This window comes from Gastrolobium bilobum, unplaced genomic scaffold (genome assembly GCF_033153095.1).
Source record: "Gastrolobium bilobum isolate Gb01-03AN ecotype WA unplaced genomic scaffold, APGP_CSIRO_Gbil_v1 utg23917, whole genome shotgun sequence".
Classification (NCBI taxonomy): Eukaryota; Viridiplantae; Streptophyta; class Magnoliopsida; order Fabales; family Fabaceae; genus Gastrolobium; species Gastrolobium bilobum.
In genome coordinates this window covers 70566-96274 of record NW_026896024.1, presented here as the reverse complement: position 1 = coordinate 96274, position 25709 = coordinate 70566, and the positions used below count along the sequence as shown (strand labels likewise).

Below are 25709 nucleotides of genomic sequence, written 5' to 3'. Positions count from 1 at the left end.
TCGTCGTGCCGCCGCTCATAGCTGCCATCGCGTTGTCGCCCATAGCTGTCGTCGCCCATGGTTTTGTCCAATCACCCCCTTATAACTATGTACTTCGGGGACTATGTAATATTAAAGTTTTTTTTTCTCTCTCCACGTTAGCGTACAAGTCTATGAAAAATTTATGAAAAGAAAAAAAAAATTCAATATCATAACTATGTATTCCTTTGAGTACATAGTTATAATGGAGTGACATGACAAAACTTTATATTCAGTCACAGGACAAACAATAAATCTTATATATATATATATATATATTACATTTTTGCAGCTGTTGTACGTGTAGCAATCAAATACTTGCCATATATATACTTGAAAGCATTAAATGCAGGGAATCATAACCATACAAAGGTGAAAGCATTAAATGTGGGAAATCATAACCATACACTTATCGTTGTTGTACGTAAAGCGATTGCAGAAATGATTTTACCATATATATAGGGGAAGGATATTGTAACAACCAACTAGTGTTACTACCAATCAATTTCACCGGTAGATCGTTATGTTAATCCAACGATTATATTTATTTCCATCTTTATATGGTTATGATTCCCCACATTTAATACTTTATATTTATTTCGGTCTTTGTATGGTTATGATTTCCCATATTTAATGCTTTCACATTAAATAATGGGAATCATAACCCTACAAAGATGGGAATAAATATAATCGTTGGATCAACATAATCGATCAAACGGTGAAATTGATTGGTAGTAACATTGGTAGTAACCTCTGAAACACGGACACGCCATTTTTGGCCAAAAATGCGTGTCCGACACGGACACGTTCGGACACGCGTCCGACACGCGGTCAACTTTTTGGGACACGTTGACTAGTGGGACACGCGAGTTTGACCGAATCCGACATGCGGTCAACGTATTTGGACACGTTTTGGGACACGTTTTGGCATTTTTTTGTAAAAAAGAAATAAAATGACAATTAAAAAAATAAAAAATATTTAATAAAATTTAAAAAATCTGGAACCCTATCCTTTCTTTTTCGTTGACGCTGGAGGAGGCTGCTGGTCACTGTCTTCATCGGTCTCGCCGGTCATCTTCAATCAGAGTGGCATCACATCATCACTAAGTTCTCATTCTTTCTCTTCTCTTCCTCCATTAACGACTTTAAACTCTGCCCTTTCTTTACCTGCACCTCAGCTTTTTCTTTTTCTTCTTTTTTTTCTTTGTGTGCATTCTTCTCTTCTTTTTCCTTTTCTTCAAGAATATCATCTTCGCTCTCTCTGAATAATACCACGCATGAGCAATAATGCATTCGGAGGAGGGACACTGGGCTCGCCAATTGATCCATCATCTCTTACCTTATCCTTGCCCTCTCTGTGAAGCCCATTATTTTGATCCTCATCTTGCAACACCATGACTCATTTGGAAAACACAGTTCTCGATGCTTCCTCATCCTTTCTACTACATCTTCCCTGGAAGTTGTGTTTACTTTAGTTTTATTTATTTATTTTTCCTTTTTTAGTTTTTGTTCTTTGTGGATTTGTAACTCTTCAATCATTATAATAATTTTTCTACACTCTACACTCTTGGGAAGTTCTATTTTTTTTAATATTTACGTTATGAAATTTGAATTTTTGATTAGTATATGAGTTATTATGAGTTGCTATATGTATTAAATGTAAATTATATTATATATATTAAAAAATTTATTTAATATCAAAACGTGTCCAAATATGACATTTTTTAGAATTAACGTGTCGGCGTGTCGTGTCGTGTTGTCTCCGTGTCCATGCATCATAAATAGTAACACTAGTTGGTTGTTACAATATCCTACCCACACACATATATATATATATATATATATATATATATATATAGAGAGAGAGAGAGGGGGGGGTTATTTTTACAACCTAAAAGTTTTAGAACTTCTAACAACCTATTTTTCATCGTTAATTTTCGTCAATCCAAATAATTTATTGAAAATTAATAATTAATTGATAATCGTGACTTAATAAATCACCTAATTTTTAAAAAATTATAACCGTTGAATTGACAGAAATCAATAGTAAAATATAGGTTGTAAGAAGTTGTATGCAAAAAGGGCTTGTAAGAATAACACTCATATATATATATATATATATATATATATATATATATATATATATATATATATATATATATAGGCTTTAAGGTTTCTAAAGTGAATGTAGATAAGTTATCTACATTCGTTCCAAAAATGACGTTGTTTTGGGTTGAAAAATTAAAATATTATAATTAAAAGACTATTATAACCCTGAAATAAATTATATTTACAAAAATACCTTGATTTCCGTCTCAAAACGACGTTGTTTTGAGCTCACTGTAGATAAGTTATCTACATTGACGGTAGAAAAAGCGAACTCATATATATATATATATATATATATATATCTTAATCATTGTTTTTCGTCAATCAACGGTTATCATTTATTGTAAATTAATAATTAATTAATAAATCTGATGACGAAAATGATAACCGTTGACTGGCAGAAATCAACGATTAGGATTTGATGTCAAATTTCAAAGTTTGACATATATATAAACACACACCAAGAGTCTGCCAAAGATTTTTCTTGGTCAGAAAACACGCTTCGAGTTGCTGGTCTTGAGACTAACTCGAATAAAGAGAAATTAGTTTCTTGGGTTTTTCCTTCGGACCCTTGGGTTAAGCTCAATGTGGATGGGTCAAGTATGAATAATGGAGAAGCTTCTGCTTGTGGGGGTGTATTTAGGAATGCTAGTGGAAGGTGGCTTGTTGGCTTTTGTAAAAATCTTGGCTGTGGTAATGTTTTGTTAGCAGAACTTTGGGGTTGTCTCCTTGGGCTTGAGATTGCTTGGAGGAAAGGTTTCCGTTTTGTCTGGCTTGAAGGTGATTCCTTAGTAGCCCAGTTTTTCATAAGAGAAGGGTGCAGCTCTCATCATCCAGCCTCTAACTTGGTCTTGCGCATAAGGAATATGCTGGATTGGAATTGGAGGGTTAGAATTTCCCATATTCATAGGGAAGGGAATGGGGTTGCCGATTGGATGGCCTCTTTTGCCTACTCCTTTGATTGGTCTTTACAAGAGTTTGACTCGCCTCCTTCTGGTTGTCGTGACAAACTTGAAAGGGACTATGTAGGAGTAGTTTGGTCTAGGAGGTGTTCCTAGTTTCTTTTTTTGTTTTTCTGTTTCCTGTTTGCTTTTCAAAAAAAAACATGTGCCTTTTTTTTTTTTTTTTGATAACATCAACATGTGCCTTTTATTGATAACATCCCCGTGTACTTTTTTTTTTCCGAATATTTTCATGTATAATAGATAATATAAAATTACGGGATGGTTAAATTGTCTACCTATTTAATATTTCTTCATTTATAATCTTTTTATCACCATTGATTATATTTAAATCAACGATCTCAAATATAATAATATTTTTTATTTTATTTATCTATCCCTTGTTTTTTTTCAACTAATTACATGAATTGTTTATCACCGTTGATTTAATATAATCAACGGTAATAAAAAGGTAGTAAGGATAGAAAGATTAGATAGGTAGGCAATATAATCGTCCCTTAAAATTATTAATGTAATTATCACTTATCAATTAATTAAATTTTTAGGTTGGATTGGTTATAATATATTTAATTACTTAAAATAGCCTGTTTTGTATAATACTAATAATGATAAGGTTGTGTGATTTACTCTATTTTCCAGTATTAATCGAAGTAATACTAGAATGTTTTTAGAATTCCTACTTGATCCATAATGTACTTTAGGTACTTATGGCCATGGGGAATTACCATTTTAATGAAAAAACAAAAATCAAGTGATCCAGATAGGGTACCCGATAACAACGATATATAAAAGCTCAACATAGATCCAATTTGTGGTTGATGCCCTTTATAAAATATTAACATAAGATATCTCACTCAGATTGTATACATGAGACGTGTCTAAGAAGGCGATGGCGAAAGATACCTGCCGATTCAAAGCAATATACGTTTTCTGTTTTCAGTAAGTAGTTATTTGAAATCAGGTCACGAGAAAGTGAAAATTATCTTGTATGCTTAAAAGCATATATTCATACAGTATCCATTGCCACACTCCTTACAACTTGAGTCCATCCTAATTACCAAAGTTATACGAACCATCTTTCAATATTTTTACTTGGGACATACTCTATCTCTATGCTTCGTACCCTTCACTTCACTCCTTTTATTTCCTGAACAGATGACCCCCTTCTCTGACATGTACACATGAGGAGGTTCTGATTGTTTCCCCTTCAAAAATATGCTCTCTACCACTTGCCCTTTTCGCACAACACTGCGAAGATTAAAACAAAAATGTTTATTTTTGCTCTCCGAAAGTTTTCAAACTAGTAAGAACCTTACTGTCCTGCATTCCTTCAAATTACGCAAGGCTGTTCTAGGGTGCAAAAACTAACTCTTTCATCTCTGCTGAGTATGACTCTATTTCTGTATGTGTATGACTTCAATCAGTGTAATTTCAAAAGCTTCTACCACATTTCTAACACAGATATTTCATTTTTATCTTTTTACAGGAATTTAAAGTTTTTACCAATGCTCTTCACTAAATAACTAATTAATTAAATATGTTAATTATAAACTTGAAATGGAAAACATATTTGTATAAAGTATTTTAATAATAAGAATAATAATTAAATTGTTAAAATAATATTAAACCAGCAAATAGTTTTTTTCAATTAAACATTTCACACAATATACTATATACTGAATTAAAAGTTTCCAATATATACATTATTTATGAAATTTACATTCATGAGTATTTTTAAAAATTATGTATAATTTACATTTTAAACAGAATAAAATATCAATAATTTGATCACATATTTATATTAGTTTGATTTTGTTAAAATCTGTCTACAACATCATGACAAATAATAATAATTCAATAGTAGAATTGATTTAAATTTATTGATTTAAATTTACTTTTTATAAAAAAAAAATTGAATTATTTAAATGTGTTAAATCTTATACTACTATGTCCAAGTGTCCAACATAAAAAATAATAGTAATAAACCAACCATAACAAGAAGAATAGTGAGAATTAATATGTCATGACTAGGCTTGGAACATGACTGTTATTTATGTTATTGCCAAGTAATTGCAATTGAAGGGCCATGTGTGGGTTGAGATGCCATTGAATAATAAAGCTCATATAGATACTACAAGCAAAGTACAAAAGCTAAGATTGGTCCGTTTTTGCTTTTGAGGAAGCTGGTGAAGTCCGAAGCTTGCTTTTCAGAGGATGAATATATATATTGAATTATGGTCCCCTAATGTAAAATATAGAAGCACTCCCATGTGCTAGCATAATTTTAATGGCTGAGAATGTGCCCTTTTTTTAATAATTTTATTCCGTTTTTTCCTTAATGGATTTTATTTCTTGCTCAGGTCATCCGGATGAAATAATTAATATTTTTTTTACAAGTAACTCAGTACAAAAAACAAGAAGAAATGCTCGGTATTCATTAATGTTACTCATCACTTTCTTTTTCTTTTTCAGCAAATTATCGTAAATATTATGCCATTCCAGTTATTAAGGGGTAAGAATGGTTGTAGAAGACTCAATTTGAGTTATCTATAACGAGTCATCAAAAGATAACGAGGTGATGACAAACCTTATTTTAAATACTTAAAATGTAGTTGTCGATCCATATACTAAATATATGAATCCGCCCCTTCCCCCTCTCTTAAAGTAAGGGGCATTAAGGTTAGAGGCGAAAAACCAGATTAGGGAAAGCAAACTTCAAGTAAAACATGGAAGCAACCAAAAGGTGAAGTAAATTTGAAAAGTATGTAGCATTACTCTTTCACATGTTTATGGGACCACGACGACGTAATATAGAGATATACGCATGTCATGCGTAGATTTAGATAGCTATCCAATGTCTTCAAGACTAGAGCGAGACACTACAGCCATATGTAGCTTTTCAATGTCGTGGTATGGCAACAATCTTACACAAGACAATCAAATTATTTATTATCTAGATACACATATTATGCTTTAACTTTTTTTTTCATGCCCTACTTTACTTATCAATTTTCAATATCATTAGATCAGAATTTTAATATGAGAGAAAAATATAAATGTTAGTTGATATTATAATTTAACGATGTTAAAAAATAATAAGTAGAGTAGGTATAAAAAAAAGTAGGTAAAATAATATATCTCGTAGATATAATACATTCAGTGTTGGCTCAAAGTGAGGCAACTAAATTGTTTCCTTAAGACAACCCTTTTTTTATAAGGCCTCATAATTTTTGTTATATTTAATTAAATTTGGAGATTAGTGTTTGTCTTTTTAAAGGATATAAAATTGTGTCATTTTTATTAAAACTATTGTGTTTTATAACAGAGAAACAGAAATTATGGTGGAAGAAAGTAGAATTTTTTCTAAAATTAAATATTAAATAAATAATAATAACTTTAACTAAAATGATTCTGCCTTTTAAAAGAACAAATATTTTTCTCTTAAATTTATATAACTTTAAAAAGTTAACATATATTTTTGAGAGAAAAATGTATAATTTAGTTTTAAAATTAGTTTAACTTTGATACAAATGATACATTGTTATTTTTAAAATTATCACGCCGTCTGGGTGAACATTTTCTTCCCTTTTTTATGGCTTCGGCCCTTTATCATGAAAAGAGCATAAAACGATTGGGTTGGGCTATGCCTTGAGGTTTTAAGATGGCCCCAAACAATTATAAGATGGCCCTTTATCACGCCCATCGGGTTGAACTTCGAAATTACTTCTCCCCGTCCAAAATATGGAAAACAAAAATTTCTCCCGCGAAAATGCTAGTTCCTATATAATAAATTTGAGAATTAATATAAATTCTCAAGCAACTTCATTGTAACATTTTCGTCTCGAGCCAGTTCAATTAACATACATATGATACTAAACAGAAGCAACGGAAGACTTAACTTCTAAAAATACGAGCTAACTTTTTTTTTTAATCATTTTTCACATGATATATTACATTGCATACTTCTTCTAGTTTAATTGTCACTTAACGGAGATGAAAATCGGACAGAGTACCGTCTGCAAACCGGAAAAACGGGGATTGAGAATCCCACTCTCAAGATATCCTGATAGACAATTTATACAATATATACTTTCAGAACTACCAGATATCCATATAGGACCATATACTCATCTATGAGTGCATGCATAACTTGGCGCCGTGCCACTATTGCTATCAACATGCCTATCCAACATGTAATCATATAGCTGAATACTACATCATAATATAAACATACCTGAATACAGAATTGTGCATGCATCAAAGCGGAAAACATGTACAAAACATATACAGGCCATATACAAGTAATGGATCAGACATCATGATCCTCAAAACGAATGGAATACTAATTCGAAATAACAAATCCTCCAAAATAACAGTAGCATACTGTTACCCAAAAATCCAGTCTGCGATGCCTTCTATCGACGGGTCGTATCCTTGCCCCGTGTAGGTTCACCGGCAGTCTGTGCATCTGAAATAATGTCACCAAACGGGGTGAGATAACAAATCTCAATAAGCTACATGTTTATAGAGAATTCTCCATACCCCTGGGCTCACTCTTGCATGAGAGTCAGATACAAAGTATACAAAACGTCATATAACAGATATCATAACATAACAAAGCATATAAACATATCTTATCAGAGGCGTACGCAATCATTCTCAAGGGATGACCCCAAGCGAAAATCAACGCACGTGTTCCCAATGGAGGACCCCGAGCGAAACCAGAATATATTAGAGGTGTACACAGTCAGTCCCGAGGGAGGACCCAAAGCAGACATCAGTGCACAATCAAATCAATGGCCAAGGATCAATACAGAAATCACATCAAAACAATTCATATAATATTATCAAATAACTCTATATGAATGCATCTATACAAAGCATCAAATACAATCATACAATCCAACCATAGTTCACTAACCATGGTGGAGCACTCAAGCAGGAAAAAGCTCCTTAAACATAGAGCTTACCATAGAGCTTACCTCGTGAAGCTTCACACTTTGCTTACTTGAAGAACAAGTTACTTATCTGTCTCCACGAGAATCCAAACGTTCACAGTTCCTAGGCACACCTAGAGAAAGAATCCAAAACAAAAATCAATAAAATGATACCACGACATGTACTTTACACAAGGCATACATCTTATTGGTTACATTTATTTCTTCACACTTATACCGAACATTATGCCAATTCACGAGTCAAGACCGAATATCTTAAACTCCGTTGTTAGACCATTTTAAGGGTGATTATTTGAACCACAAGTAACCACATGGTTTCATTTTTATGTAGGGTCCTAGAATGACCCAACAAAGCTCCTACAATACTTTTTACAATTTTTGCAATTCCAAGTTCCAAAAACCACGCAATGGCCAAAGCCAAGACTTAAGGAAAGCTAGGAATTTGCACTAATTTACTCAACACAACCAATGGTTCCTAGAACCCACACTTGGCCCCTAAGTTATTCATATAACAATTTTAAGCCTAAACTTTGCCTATTTTTGTTCACAAAGCCTATGGAACACATACAAAGGAGCCAAGGTATCTCTCATTATTTCTTAAGCCATTTCACTTCCAATTCATACCAATGCCATGCATTAGAACCTACACACATCATCAAAATAATTTTTAACATAACCAACCCACAAAAATCCCTATAGGCCAAAATTAAAGTGAGCTTTTTCCAATGGATTTTTCTTTTTATTAAATCAATTTAACCACTCATACACACTTCCACATACATATAATTCTTCACAATTTATGCAATTTAATTTTTTCACAAAGAACCCTCATATGCCTATCATGGCCGAACCTAGTGGGAGGAGGTGCAAGAAAATTTTTCAACATTCCAACTTATAATCGTGCTTATTTAACACTATAACATCACAAACCATACTAACTCATCATCAATTTCAAATTTCCAACTCCAATACTTTCCATAACATATGCTCATAATATTCAAAACTTAAATCATGACATTTAAACCATTTGAATGAAGATGTCTTACCTCAAATCACCTATACAAGGCTTGGAGAACAAAAATCAAGCTTGGTTCCACCAAAACTTCACTTCTCTCTCTAGGATGAATAATGACCGAAATCTTGAGAAGAAGAAAGCTCCTCACACAAGCCTTTTCAGCCCAAACAAATGAGTGGAATGGATTCACCACGATTTTTACTTAAACTTTCATGTATAACACTTTGTGTTTTAGTGATTGTTTGAGTAAGAAATCAAGGAAAAAAGAAAAGAAACCCAAGCTCCTTCCATGGAGAACCCTTCGACCAGCAAAGAGAGAAGATGAGTTTCAGAAATGAATTGTAACTTTTAGGAAAAACTTAAGTTTATAAGGATGTGTAATCTTTTACCGGTTATTTTTTGCTCACTTAATTTCACTTAAATTAACCCAGAACTCACTTAAAGCTACAAACATATTTTTATTTTTTTTGAACTTATTTACATTAATTTTTACTTCTGGACTATACCGGTTGCTTAAACAGCAGTACAAAATACCCGGCAGAAACACTATTCACGAGATTTTCACAAAAAGTGTCAGACTATACAATTTTTTGTTCTGAACTCATATTTGGCATCAGAATTGCCAAATTATAACTCTAAACTCATTTTGCTTATTTTAAGCTCCACTGGTTGCTACATAGTAATGCAGAATATCCGGTAGAAAGCACTGTTCATGACCTAGTCGTGATTACAGTCAAAATACTCGAAATCACGCTCTGAATCAAATTATGAAATTTAGATCCTTAAATTAAATCTCTAATTAAGATTTACCAGTTAGGGTCATTATATTCATCTCCCGAAAAGATCTTTCAGTAAATATTAAAAATGATTAACAGCAGATCAATTAAGATTTGAGATGCTTTGCCTTCAAGACAATTAGCTTAGCTACAAGGATTACTTGTATTTTGACTCTATCTCTCTATTGTTATGTTGTCACTATGCATACATATCATTTCTTTAGCTAATGTCACTATTATCGGTGCACAATGATCTGCTATAGTCAAAGATATCTAATTCATAAATATCTGGAAGAGCATCTAGATCTAAGATTAATTCAATAGTCTCTTGACTAGACATTTCTATCCCTAAGACATATCAAATCTTAATTGAAATTGATTAATTGGAATCATAGTTAATTTCCTTTTATCAATATTACCTAACTAAAGGCTCTGAATTCTCATATAAAAAATTCAACCCAAATATGGCCCACGTTTTAAAACATTTTATAATTAATGAAGCCAAAATCATCATACAATAAGATCAAAAATGTATATATGCAATATAGAAGATAGTTCTTCTTCCAAGATCATTTTCAGGGCTCTAACTCAAGACTTCTATTAAAGGGAATAAACTATTTACCACTTCAACCAATAATTATTGGTGTATAAATGCAATATTATGACCAAAAGTGTCACCAATAATATTTACTCTATCTCTACTATTGAAAGGCCAAAAAGAGTGCACGGTTGGATTTGCTTAATATTTTGAACAAATTTTAAAAATCTTTTTTTAATGATATTTTGATTATGAGTTATTGTACAAATTAAACAATTTTTATTTTTTTTTGGATAAACTAAATGGATCCTTCACTAAAAAAATCCTATTCCGAAGGGGTCCAACGCTTTAATCTTTATGTTTTGGCATCAAATTAAAGTAATATAAATACATACTAAATTTTCCTTCTAGTAAAACTATACACATTTATGATTTTTATATTAAACTTTTTCAACCACTTCCTCCACTATTGCTACTCCATATCTCTTATCTCTCCATCCATTATTAGTATATAAACGTATGTCAGCTCATCATTTACTCCAACCAATACCATAGCAGCTGGTAAACTTTGCTTTTTTAAGTGGCATTACAATGGAACTTCCCATTCCCAAGATTTGCTTTGCCATTTTAATCCTAAACGCGTCCTTCTTCTTTCTCCTTACATCAACCCAAGCTGAAGAAGCCCTATTCCGAGAGTATATCGGAGCAGAGTTCAAAAATGTAAAATTTTCAGATGTTCCAATCAACCCAAATGTTAATTTCCACTTTATATTGTCCTTCGCTATTGACTATGATACATCAGCTTCTCCTTCTCCCACAAACGGAAAATTTAACATCTTCTGGGACAGTAAAAATCTCAGCCCCTCCCATGTTTCTTCCATCAAGAGTAAGAATTCAAATGTCAAGGTAGCCCTTAGTCTTGGAGGAGACACCGTCAGAGATCGCTATGCTTACTTTGAACCATCTTCAGTTGAATCCTGGGTTTCTAACGCAGTTTCTTCACTCAAAAACACGATCAAAAAGTATAATTTGGATGGAATCGACATTGACTACGAGCATTTCAAGGCAGATCCTGATACTTTTGCTGAGTGCATCGGACGGCTGATAAAAACTCTCAAAAGCAGTCGGGTCATCACTTTTGCTTCAATTGCTCCATTTGATGATGATGAGGTTCAAAGTCACTACTTGGCCTTGTGGAAGCGTTACGGGCACCTCATAGATTATGTTAATTTTCAGTTTTATGCATATGACAAAGGTACTAGCGTTTCTCATTTTATTGATTACTTTAACAGACAAAGCTCAAATTATAAGGGTGGGAAGGTGTTGGTAAGTTTCACTACTGAAGGAAGTGGTGGATTGTCCCCTGATAGTGGATTCTTCATTGCATGCGATAGGCTCAAGAGACAGCAAAAACTTCATGGTATCTTTGTGTGGTCGGCTGATGACTCCAAGGTAAATGGTTTCCGCTATGAGAAGCAATCACAAGCCATCTTGGCTATTCCATAATTAAGATCAGTTTTAATATGTGTGTGGCCACCGTTGTTATTCCTAAAGACAGAAGGGCTTTTGGGTCTTTTCACTTGAATTTTATTCTGTTGCCGTTTTGTGTTTATCAGCATGTGATATTGATCCCTGGTCATAATATGTTGTGTTTGGTTTGTTAAATGATAAGGGTGTTTTATAACCACTCATTACTTCTGTTTTATTTTTATTTTTATTTTTTCTCTTTTCTGGATTGGTTGAAAACTCTGCTCAATCCCCTGTTATGGCTGGGAAGAAACGAAGCAATCATTGAGAAAAATACTTCGGTTTTGCAGTTGTAAGTGTAAGGGAAAGGTTCTATAGTGGAATGATCGGGATAAAAATACAATAACAAAATTGAAAGCGTTATTGATGCACTAACTATTTCAAATATTTGTTAGAGGGCGATTAACTATTAATGCTAACAATTTATTATTATTAGACAAATATCATTTTATACATGTAATAATAAAAAATTAAAATTTAGGAAGTAGGACTGGCCCTCCCCAATACTCGCGCTCTACATCCCTGAGTGGTACCGCGGATTTTTTCGTGTCTACCTTCAATGCTTGGTATATAGAATGGTTGCTCCCACTTCCTATGCCTCTTCTCGCTGAAAACTTTTTTTGTAAGCTAATGTAATTTTACAATGTGCTCTTATTGTCAACTCACTCGTGCAAATCATCATTAATCAACTTCATCCCACAAATTAATTTCTTTGTGTATGAAGAAGAATAGCATAACCCAAATGATATATACTCGGATTAGCGGCACAAATCTTAAAGACATATAATTTAGTGTCTAATGTCCACATCACATAACTCCTCCCTTACATAAGTATTTTTGTACTTTCAATGCAAGATACTTTATCGTTCAAAAATATAAATTTCAGTATACCCAAACAAAATTATATTATTCACGGAAAAACTTATTAAATGATAAAGGAGAGAATTGTTTTCAAATTATACAAGGTGCATGTTACATATGCTTTTTCTTTTAGACAAATTGGTATGTAATTCATACCAAACTCAGCTGTTTATTTTATAAGATAATATAATATAAATATGGCTGCATAAAGCATGCACTGCACATAATAAAAGGAATCATTCGTTATATATGTGTGGAGTTTCCGTATAGTAATTATGGTAATGAATGGAAATGCCAGGACCTCTTCTTTTCTTGAGAATGTCCATGCCACCCAGAAAGAACACAATTGGTGACAGCGTAGCCCAGTCCTCGTTCTCGGCACTGTATCCAGCAAAGAGTTTTCTTCTTGGATAAAACTCAAAGACTAGTTCCTTGTAGCGCTCCACCAAGGTGTTGGGAGCGAACACAGGAGTAACCTCATTCTGGAACTGGTAATCGACCCAGTCAATTAGGATAAAGTAAGTGCTGTACAAGCAGAAGTAGTATTCTTTGTTGAGAGCAAATGATGGTGAAATGGAAGCTTCTCTTATCACTTCAGCTTCCTTCAGGTTCTTTATAAGTTTCCCCACGCATTCGGCGAAGTCATTTGGCGAGGCCTCGATGCTTTCGTACAAGATATCGATGCCATCCACTTGAAGGTCGTAGTCATTGTTTTTTATGATTGTTGTGAGCGAGTGGGTGGCATTGGAAATCCACGACTCGTTCGCTTTGGGACTGAAGGGAAATTGGGTGCCTCTGTTTCCAATGCTAATGTACACTTTGACGTTCACATCAGGGTTTTCTTTCTTAAACTGAGTGATTGCTGAGGGAGTGACTTTTGTCATGTCCCAAGTGGGTCTAAACACCCCATTGGTGGTAACACCATTCTCATCATAGTCTCTGGCGAAGGTTAGAGAAATCTGGTATTCCTTCAGGAATTTGCTTGAGACGAATACTTGTTCAAATGAGTCATCAAAAGTGTATTGCCGAAATATAGACGACATTGTTTGAAGAATTAACAATGATTATGGGATTGTCACGAAGGCTCAAGGCTTGGAATTGCAATTTGGGTTTAGGTTATTATGTGACTAATTGGCCAGCCCAGGATGCACTTATATATAGTTATTAGATCAGATATTTCGAATTATATATACACACTTAAATTAGAAACTACACATGTCTCACCTAACTATATTTATTACACACACTTCTTGTCTTTTAATGTCACGTTTCTAATTTGATTGGATAAAGTATATACTATGTAGTAGAGAAAACTTGTTCGCAAGCAGAGGTCAACTTCACGGGTGAAACTAAAAAGCCAAGCTATTAGGGTAGCCGTCAAATCATACCCAAGTGGAACTTGTTCGAACAGCAACATTAAGCTACTATTTCACCCACTCCCCAGAGTAGATAAGAAAACAAAATTACAGTTCCTCCTCATTGGCTACTTACGGATGTGATCCTAGATTTCCGAGAGCTACTTTCACTTGCTAGAGTATTTTTTAATGAAGTGAGAACGATCATTTTTTCTATTTTTGCAAAAATTTACCGGATTGTCATGAGAAATTTTTTATCAAAATGTTACGTCACCAAATTAGTTGTACTCTGCAGCGAGCTTATGTAGCATCATGTCACCAAATTTAAGGTCACGTAATCTCGCTGCACTGTGTAGCGAGATTAGGTGGCATCATGTCGGCAAGTTTAAGGCCACGTAATCTCACTGCACTGTGGAGCGAGATTACGTGGCAAAGCCTAATTCGCTGCATTGTGCAGTATTTTATATGGCGCCAGTAACAATTTAACACATAGTTTAAGAGGACCAATAAAAAAAAACAGTATTTATTTGACATTAAATTGTCTTTTTGGATGAAGACGATGAAGTGTCCAATAAATGCTGATTTATTTTTTGTTTTCTTTTTAAAAAATATAATACACAATAAAGACGATGGAATGCCCATCGAAAAACGATAAAGACGATTTAATGTCCAGTAAATGCTGATTTGTTTTTTGTTTTCATTTTGGAAAATATAATACACAATAAAGACGAAAAAGTGTCCAAATGGAGTGTTCATGTGAAAATGATAAAGACGATTTAATGTCCAATAAATGTTATTTTGTTTTTTGTTTTCTTTTTGGAAAATATAATACACAATAAAGACGATGGAGTGTCAAATGAAATATTCATGGAAAAATGATAAAGGCGATTTAATATCCAATAAATGCTGATTTATTTTTTGTTTTCTTTTGGAAAGTATAATACACAATAAAGACGATGGAGTGTCAAATGTAATATCCAAGGAAAAATTGTAAAAATAATTTAATGTCAAATAAATGCTGATTTTTTTTATTGGTCCTCTTAATCCATGAGTTAAATTGTTACTGGCGCCACATGAAATGCTGCACAATGCAGCGAATTAGGCCTTGCCACGTAATCTCGCTCCACAGTGCAGCGAGATTACGTGGCTTTAAACTTGCTGACATGGTGTGTAACAGTCCGTTACGTACCGGTATTGTTAACATTAATTATGATATTAAGCGCAGTTACAATCACAGCAATTCATTTATAAAAATACGAATAAACTTTTTCCGATTATTACGCGAGCATTTAAAACAATAAAACACGTAATAATTAAAAGCTGTGACAATAACTGTTAACTCTTGCGGAATATTTATTTTATCTATTTTTACATCACAATATACTTATTATAAGTTACTAAGGGGTTCCCATAAACTCACTTAGCCAATTTCCAAACTTTACATTTTTACCTATTCGAACATGGTTCACTCCTAAATTTTCTGCGAACACACCGCTCGCAACCAAACCTTCTTCTCAGATTATATCTTTGTCTTACTTAATTCCCTTTTCAACAAGCTATCACACGCTCAATTCGGAGCTCAATTGCTCCGGTTATATCCGTTTGAAGTCGGATAAGCAAAATAGCCAACCAACCTCAAAAACAGCTCTAAACCTCTTTCACTCCACGAATTACTGCACTCAATCCACTCATTCAATTGCTCCCAAATTTTTACACCATAAACTAGACATCTCTATCTTCGATTTGATATATCATACGCTTAATTTTACTGAGAAACGAAGCGGGAATTAATTTCTCAAAACAGGACCAGAACTGCCTCAGATGCAGTGGGCACATGAGCAGTTTGCGTTCCTCCAATTTTTCCAGGTCGAAGATCAACCCAGATTTTCCCCAAATTTTGACAAAATTTAGAGGACATCTCAACCTTCAAAATGGCGTATGGCACATCCCTATTGGACCTCTATGGAGGGAGATATGTTCTCCCGAAGTTCGCCTAAAATCTGTCAATTCTACAGAAATTTCGTCAGAATTTCCTTTGTTTTTCCAATAATCCCAAATTTGTAAAAGATCATTTAAACCTCAAATGTACCTAATAATCACATGATAATACAATAATAATCCAATGGGTGGCACACACAAGGACCAACAATGTCTTGCGGCACTTACAACCCAATCCAGTTTATAGTTATTAGACATATAGCTCATATTAATCATTCTTAAGTAGTTGCAATCACTAACACCTTTTTCATGCATATTTTCATCATACATATAATCATAACCTAAAATAGACCTAAGGCCCTTCCATCATAAATAGACATGCATCAAGTACGATTACAATATTGCTTTACAACTTACAACTCCAAATGAAACTTAATTACAATCTTCCAATATTACAACATAATACAAATGGTAAATAAACTACAAGGCATGACCACTAGACTTAGGCAAAATGACATGAACAAGATGCTAATGAAGCTCCTACCAAAATACAATGAGATGTTCATGCCCTAAGTCTAGCCTAGGCCACATGGCCAACAAAATGCAAAAAGCTAAACTCCACTGAATCACTCTGCGGGCCTCTTGCCCGCTGCTCCCGCTCCAATGCTACCTCCTGAAATAAATGCCCCGAGACGGGGTGAGATATACGAATATATCTCAGTAACCCAGAGGTTCTGGAGAAAACTCCGCCTAATGGTTCACTTCGATGCATATGAATAGAATACAACAACCAATTTTTAAAACGGGATATAGCAAGGGTTTTAGAGAAATGAAGAATATAAAGATACAAACTACGACGATACGGGATGGTAACCCCAATTCCACGTACGCCCTGGGCATATATAAGCCTATGGGTATCATCCAAGGTGCGTTCAAAGAAACCACAACCATGATGCCCCAACCATCCAAAACGCCAAAGACATTCCTAGTGTGCTCCTACCCGGATCACACACCATGACCCACGGTCAACTGGAACTCCCTCCTGGAGACCTATCCAGTGGAAGTCCGAAACTGCCCGAAGGCTAAGAAAACTGTCTACTGGCCAGAGACTTGGTACATAAGTACCCATTGTAATAATGCATGCATGCTCATGTGTTCTATACTACTCATACACACTTCCTACCGTTGCCATCAACTGGCAAGGTGGAACAGAAAAGGGTAACAAGCCCCAGTACCAAGAGGTTACCTTAAATATTGCTTTCACAAGCTCCGCAACAGCTTATCCCTCAACTTGGTACATAGCAGAATGCATACACAGAGGACATTCCCAATCTCTTATAATTCAAACAATACATGCTAATTTACAATTATACATGCATTAAATCAATTACATACCTCAATCCACTTGGTCCAGGACCAAGGGCAACTCCCAGATTCAAGTTTCGGGATTCAAGTCAACGTACGACAACCTATACAATCACGTACATCTATCAGTACGCGTCAAATAGCATCAAAACGCAAAATCACGAAATCACCTCACCCACACTTGGTAGGTTCGGCCATCCTAGGCTTATTTTCAAATTTATTTTTCTAAATTTTCTTTCTCATTTTATTACGCCTCAATAGGTTGCCAAGAGGCAAGTTCAAGTGTCGTTTCGCCATTTTCGCGTCGAATTACATCAAAACGCGAAAACCGCAAAAATTCCCCCTTCCTCCTTGAAGGTTCGGCCATCTATGTGTTATTTGGGGATTTATTTTTCTAAATTTTCTTTCTCATTTTATAACGCTTCCTTACGTTGCTTAGAGGCTAGTTCAATCGTCGTTTTTCCGTTTTATGACATTTACGCATCATTTTGCGAAATTTTTCACTATAGGTTCTTTATGCCAACTAAGCCACTTATTATTTTTGCATTGATTCTTCTACTTGCCAATCACCACGAAACGCATCTAATTACCTTTTTAACACATAATTCATCACTCAAACAATTTCCAACAACATCAATTCCATAATTTTCCTTTAAAGGCCAAGTTGCAACCTATGGCAATTCTAGGATTTCCATTCACTTTTACTCACTCCACATCTCACACAACCACATTATATCATCATATAATCATACCACAATTCATCAAACAATGCCTCAACACAAAATTCCAAAGTCCCAAAATCATCACCTCAAATTCACTAAGTTAAAATCATCACATTTCACCTAAAATTTTCATTGCGTTTCTAGCATTAATACATCATTCTAAGGCTTTATCATCTAATAGACATTTTCCATTTGAGCTCTCTAACACAACACATCATAAAATCCCTCTTTAGGGTTCATAAACATAAATCACAAATCAACCATTCAAATGTTGAAATAACTCACCCAAAAGCAAGGCAAATGACTCCTCCTAAGTATACTCCACCATTGGAGCATTTGAAAACACCATGATCACTCTTTTTCCCAAGCAAACCGCGGCCTAAAATGGGGAGGATCTCAAAATCCACTCACTTTCAAGGTTAAACAAGGCCACCAATGGCTTTAGAAGGTGATTTCCTATGGAATTCAAGTCAAAGTTTGTTGATTTTGGTTGAGTTTTGTGTGAGTTGTGATCAAAGAAAGATTTGCACAAAAATGAAGGGGGAGGGGGCTGTTTGCGCGGCTGAAGGGAGAGAGAGGGGAGTGGGAAGATGATGAATAGTGATAGGATGAGGTGGACTTAAGTGATTTTAAGTGGGGTGGGTCCCACGCCACCTCACGCGATTCAAAACGCGTCAAAACTCTCACTAAACGTCCGTAAATTCAAAGCCTATTTAGAAACTCTAATTTTTAACATTAACTATTCCATTTTAATTAGGCTTGATCAGATGAATTCAGAGTCCCTCATCTGTTCGGAGAAAACACTGTTTTAAGCTATCGCGCGCGCCGTTGACACGCTTCCCCAAAATGACTTACTTTCATCAAATTTTATCAACAATCATATTTCCTAACTCAATAGACCATTTATGACTCATAATTGAAACCTAGAGCTCAAAATTCAAATGGCACGTTTTACGGTGCAATCGTAACGCGGTATTTTTACCCGCGAAAAACACTATTCACTGATTTTTCTAAAACTTTCCTAACCACTCAATTTTTCGTTCTGAACCCATTTCCAGGGTTATTTTTACCATCTGAGACCTTCTACTCAATTTTTATCTTCCTAGGGTTGCGTGTTGACTAATTACCGTTTTGCCCTTTCTTTGTATTTTGGCCTAATCTTTAAGATTTTCACTGAATCTCCACTTAATTACACACTTAATGGCTTAAATACTTAATTTAAAATTGTGAGGTGTTATATGGTGCCACCTAATCTCGTTGCACAACGCAGCTAGTTTAGTGACGCGGTATTTTGGCACAAATTTTCCCTAGAGTAGCAATCCGGTAAATTTTTGCCAAGAAGATGGTAAAATGGTCGTTGTCCCATATGAAGAACATAGGCAAAAAAGTGTTATTTACTTTATATTTTTGTTATCATGATCAAGTTTAAAAGTCAACCCCTTACTTAGTTGCTGGAAGTGTGGGCTCACGAGCCAAGGTGTCAAGAGTAGTGTTTTCAAATCTCGTCCTGCCCTAGAGTTGACCCCGTCGGAGATATTGACCTTCTCTATATGAGAGTTGGGATCAACATTTAGACCCTGTATATACGTTGACCCCTCTGACTGTAACGCCCCGTCTGCAGCCGGTTAATTAACATTCATGTGATAGTAAGCGCAACATGCTCAACTTAATTAATCCGGAAGCTAACTGAACAAACTTTCTCTTTTTCCTTATGTATTGCAAACCTTTTCACTTCCATGGCCAAAATAAAACGGACAATATTTCCTCTGTATTTTGGACCACTGGGGATAATTCCCTCCATGATAACCTGATTGACAGTTTAATATAATCTTAGCATAAACCATATTACTCAGCCATCCATGGCGTAGACTATCTCAGAATCATAACAGATCTCAAAATAATATCCATAGAGTTACCTACATGATTACATCAACCAACCAAAAGAGATGTAATCAAATAAGTAACCTATACATATACAGACATAACTAACAAAATAGATAAACTATCAACATGGCATAGACATCTCCTATGCTCTCAAAATGATGACATGGCATATAGATACATATCCAAAATAAAATCATGTCAAATACGTATCAGCATAACAAGCTAATCCTAACTATCAGATTAGGTAATGTCTCTCGTCTGGCTTCTTGCCACACGATGCCTCAGCACCATCAGCTCCTATGCCTGAAATGATAATCCCCATAACGCGGGGTGAGATAATATAATTACCTCAGTAAGCTAGGGCCTTTGGAGGGCTTTTCCACCCCTAAGCTCACTTCTGGAATAAACATAGTACAAAATCCATGCATGCATCAGAATATGTATGACAATGCAGTGTTCAATAATGTAATCTTACTGGCCAGAGAATATAACAAGTATGCATTACGCAAGGAAACACTGTCTCATACTATGCATAAGAAAACCCTGTCTTATGCCTCACACAAGGAAACACCGTCTTGTGTGGCACACAAACATACATACATATACATGCAACATATAACAGTTCATTTTCAACATACCATATCAAACTACCATCCTCCCTCGGAGTCTGGTGGAACAAACAGAGTATTAACCCCAAGGACCAAAGCTTACCTGGAATAGTTCTTTTTCTAGACTCTTCCAAGTCAAAGGGTCCATAAGCCAACACAATGCTCAACAAATGACCAACACACCTATCCATGGTGAATTTATCACAATTAAACATATATCCATTTCATATAAGTTTCACATCAAACCATTGTTTGATACTTACCTCAATCTCTAGTAATCAAGAGCCTTGCTCAATTTCTATGCTCTTGCTCCACAAGCCCACTTGGTCTCACACTATAACCAATGAACACATTTACAACATTATCCATCATCAGTTCATATATACAGTACTATTCATCTCTACAGTACTTTCACGTATATGTCACTATTCATGTATACGAAACTATTCAAAAATACGGTATTTTTAATTTTTTTTGAATACATTTTCACTGTTAAAATCTTCACCTAAACATTTTTCTCAACATGAGCTAAGCCTAAATCAAGCTCTAACATGCTCATTCAAGCCAAAGTTTCAAAATGGAAACCTAAATTCAATCTTTATAAAAACATGAATGGGAAGGGAATTTCTTACCACAATGCACTCTAGAACAAAGGAGAGATGGGTTTCTAAGCTCTTATGGCCTCAAGCTCCATCAAAACTCCTATTTTCCATGAAATTTAAAATCTTAGGGGAAGAAGATCTCTCTACAGTGAACCCCACATGAAAATATGGGTACCAATGTGTTCCTCTCGAAATTTCTTACAAGATTGGATTTGGAGCGGAGTGATTTGGAGGTCTCTAGCTCAAGTTATGAATTTCGGAAGATTTAAAATCAACATTTCCAACTTTTCTTTTCCTTTACTGTCGTCGGGTCTGATGAAAACGAAGAAGAAGGGGAATAGTGACTTAATTGAGTCACTTAAATGAGTTTACTTTACCAGTGGGTATAAGCTTATCTATCTACACACCTCCATTCATTACCAAACTTTACTAAATGGACTAGAATATTTTTCTAGTCGTATTTTTAACTTTACTTTCACTTTTGGGTAACTTTGTTTACCCGTATTTTTACCCATTAACTGTCATTTTAACTCCTTTTTCACCAAAGGTGACTTTATTTCTTTTTCTTCTAATTATTCTTCAATATTAAATTCACAATTACTAGTAAGGGTTATTATACTGACTCTCGAAACTCAGGAGTCAGAGGGGTTTATTGCTTTTAAAAAAAAAAAGAATTTACACATGAAACAAAGTCATTTTGTGTTTAGAAAATCAAACAAACAAACACTCGTTGTTGTCTAGGTCTAGAACCAGTGGCAGAGCCAAAAGTAAAACTCAACTGGTTCCTAAAGACCCAACCAAGTAGAATTCAGCGATGTCAAGGTTGTATTATTTTTAAAAACTCAGTCAGTGCTAAGGTTGTACCATAATTTTTAAAGAAAATTGGTACCATTTTTAAAAATTAGTTGGTGTCAAGGCACCACCTGAATAATAAGTGACTCCGTCATTGTCTAGAACTAGATACAAAATCTGAATTATTCTTCTTCTGCTCTTCTGTTCTTCTCTTCCAGATACAAACCCAGTCTCCCTGATCTGGTGATCTCCTCCGCCGTGGTTGTGGTTTCTCCTATCCTCTTTGGACTTCTCTCTCCATCTCCTCCACTGTGTTGGTTCTTCTCTCCTCATCATTGATTCGTAGTGTCGCTGCCTCTCCTTTGTTGTTCTCTCTTAGGTAAGGGATCTTCTTTCACATGTTGTTGCATAATTTTTATGCATGACCTCAAATGATACAGAGAAGTTCATTCCAATATTTCAAGAAGCAGCAAGTTTTTTGAAAGGGAGGATATATTTCTTCAAAGGCTATTATTTTATTCTCTCTGTGATGACATTCTTCTCTAGAGTCTAGACAAATTTGTATTTTTTTCTTTTTGGTAAGCAGTTTGTAATGAATGTGTTTTATTTCAAGAAAAAGTGCAAATAAAATAGAATGTTTTGTTGTTTATAATAATTATGGTATAGAGCGCTGCTCCAGTAAATCATGAAAGTAGATTGGGAGAAAGTAAGGGTTGACAAATTTTTATTTAGAAGGCATAGGTTTTTGAGGAATAATGTCATTGAATCAATTGTAGATAACATTGATATGTTTCTTGATGATTATAATTTTATTGTTTAATTTGATGATTTAATCGCTTTATATTATTTACTAGCTTACATATAATGTGTTATTGTAGATGAATTGAATTTAGATGAGGATGGTGTAGATCATGAACCTCATATCACCGTTGTACCCCAAAATGAAAGCAATTATCCTCATGTTTGGACAAGAATGATTGAGAAGTACAAGGAGGGCCTAAGTTTGATAAAATAACATTTCATTAACTCCATTGGAATATGTATTTTATACTTTAATACTTTGATACTTTAATTAACTTGGATAATATTGACTTGTGGATGTAATTAATTGAATTATGTTAAATATATTTTAAATCTTTGATGATTGGTGGTTTAATTTTTTAAAATTTTTCATATATGATATATATTTATATTTTTAAAATATAAAATCGAGTCAGCGAAGCGACCTATTATCCCCTGATTGAACTCGTGACCCCTGACCTCAGTCGAGTTAATGGTCAAACCGAGTTTTTAAACACTGGTCAAGAGACATATCTTTCGGACCCAAAAATTCTTTTTTCATTATTATTTTAAAATTTCTCAGCTCGGCCCTTCTTGAAGTTGAACCAGTCTTAAGAAATAATATAGGCCCCTTTCTCTTCCCTTGTAACAATTGCGCTCTATTAGGTCTCTTTTCTGGCACACATTTCCCGTTTCCAAATCTAAATAAGTTACTTCAGTAGTTAAGTTTAGAGAGAGAAATGAAATCGAATGATAGAAAGCATCATACACAATATTTATATCCAAAAATGAACGAAATATTTGCCACTGTGCTTTGGTTTCTATTACAGTTTGGGAATAGGCCAAGTCTACCACTGACAGAACATATGTATACTGTATGCAACAATCAAGACGCTGGGCAGAAAGGCCCATGAAGATATCAAAAGCCCAATCATTCTTCAAATGAAACCGAGATTCCTCTACTTCCTCACACTCAGCATGTCTTGCCACCATTGAGCTATATTGTAAAAGATAGTGAAGTGAGGTCCCCTCTGATGCTCTCATGTTAAATAATTTAATATGTGAGGGATATGTGAAATTTTTGTACATATTTCTCTATTTATTAGTGTTGAAAAATTATAATTGGATCTCATTAATGCATTTACATTATCCGGTTATAGATAAGTTGGGGTATACTGCTCCCTTTTTTTTTTTTAGTACAGATACGCTCTCTCTGTCTTGGTATAATAATTGGAATGGAGAAATTAATAATAGAGATAAGAAATTTTGAATCTCATAATAAAGAAAATATGCAAATTGTTTGTTGAAATTAACATACATCAATGATTATTAATGGAACTCACCAATCGCGGGACATAGAATAAGGCCAGCATTTTTCTAAATGACAGCAAGCACCCATAAGCACGTACGTAGGTAAATGTTGTATGCAGCGACCCGTAGCTGCAAAATGCGTTTGTGATTGTGAATTATTATTATCCAAGCATTACCAGCCGGCCAAGGTCCTTTTGACTCAACATTCCATAATGGTGTCTTGTGATTGGTAGATTGAAGCCTAACTATCTTTTTCAGAATTAAGATTGAGTTGACCTCTGCACATAACTCGTCTTCAATGCCATAATAACTCAGCACAGGTCCACCTCCTTTTCTTGTTTAGATGAATAGGCACTTACATGTGAAAAGGATCTAATGCGCTTGTCAATCATATGAGTTTTGTCAATCCTTTAAAATTCAGTTGTAGAAAATCAACAAAAACTCACTGTCATATATAGCATTTGCGCACACATCTTTGTACATCGTAATCACTAGTCAATCTTCCACCAATTTGCAGTGTTTGGGATATAGCGACTTACTTTGAATGTTTCCAACTGAAAATGACCATTAACGTGGCACTTGCAGTTGAAAGGGGCCAAGGGTTGAAGCCCTCAGTAAGGTCCAATTTGAAATGACAGATCAACATCGAGACTTTTGAGGCTTGCCAAATAGTACATCGACAGCCCAAGGAGATCACATTGTGATAAAGATTATGCTGCAAAGATAGTGTGACCCATTAAAGTTACTGATATATGACAAGTAAGAAAGTGATAGCGATATGACAGGTTAAGTGTAATGATTTTCGATCCTTCATATTCTATCTCTGTTGTGCTCCTTTCTTCTCGATGCCTCAATCTCCATCATTTGAATATACATTGATGGAAACCTCTCATTAGTGATATATGTATCTAGGGAATGGTTCCTCTAATATGGAAAAGTGGTTATGTGGTGATATTATTTGATCACAATTACTCATTTAAAAATTATATATTTTTTGCTCTCTTATCTCATCATCAATGAATGATTGTAATCAAATAACATGAACACATGATCATTTTTTCACGTGAGAGGATATGCAGAGTGAAGACGCATTAAGAACGAATGGCAATTGGCAATGTGATCAGTTTTGACTTTTATATTTTAATTATTATGTAAGACTTTCGCGAATTTTGTATTTGCTCTGTGATGGGTGTCTGATTGATGTTGCTGTTTCTCATCCAACGTGTTCATAAATTTGGGTCCTACTATTCGATTCTAAATTTCAAACGGTATGGGTGTTATTCTTCAGGTCTTTCTCTATTTGCAAAAATACTTTGTTGTTCCATGATCAGATCCCTTATTTTATTTCTTCAGAACACTTTCTTTTTGTTCAGCTCTAAGACAAACAATCTAAATCTTGATAAGAAAAAATAGACAAAATCGAGAGAATGAGAATATTGAATAAATAGTCAAGAAGAAATATTAGTACGTGATACATTCATTACCATGTGTATTTTGTTATTCAGTCCCACTTTTGTTTTTGTTTTTGTTTTTAAAAAAAATTGCATGTATAATAAGTTTCTAGAATATTCCATTTTAATAGTTCTTT

General features: G+C 34.4%; 2 protein-coding genes across 2 annotated transcripts; one reads left to right on the top strand and one right to left on the bottom strand.

Moving 5' to 3' along the window:
* The first annotated feature begins 10858 nt into the window (after window positions 1-10858).
* Window positions 10859-12058, top strand: LOC133297366 (chitinase 2-like). The gene has a single exon (XM_061496487.1). It carries the CDS (start codon window positions 10968-10970, stop codon window positions 11880-11882), a length of 915 nt encoding a protein of 304 aa, XP_061352471.1. The 5' UTR covers window positions 10859-10967; the 3' UTR covers window positions 11883-12058.
* Window positions 12059-13000: 942 nt separating this feature from the next.
* LOC133297360 (ruBisCO-associated protein-like) lies at window positions 13001-13807 on the bottom strand. Its single transcript, XM_061496483.1, has one exon. The coding sequence runs from the start codon at window positions 13805-13807 to the stop codon at window positions 13001-13003; it is 807 nt and encodes a 268-aa protein (XP_061352467.1).
* Between the last annotated feature and the right edge of the window lie 11902 nt (window positions 13808-25709).

Bases quoted from the DNA above. Each gene is read 5' to 3' on its own strand.
- LOC133297366 (XM_061496487.1), top strand. From the start codon at position 10,968: ATGGAACTTCCCATTCCCAAGATTTGCTTTGCCATTTTAATCCTAAAC.
- LOC133297360 (XM_061496483.1), bottom strand. From the start codon at position 13,807: ATGTCGTCTATATTTCGGCAATACACTTTTGATGACTCATTTGAACAA.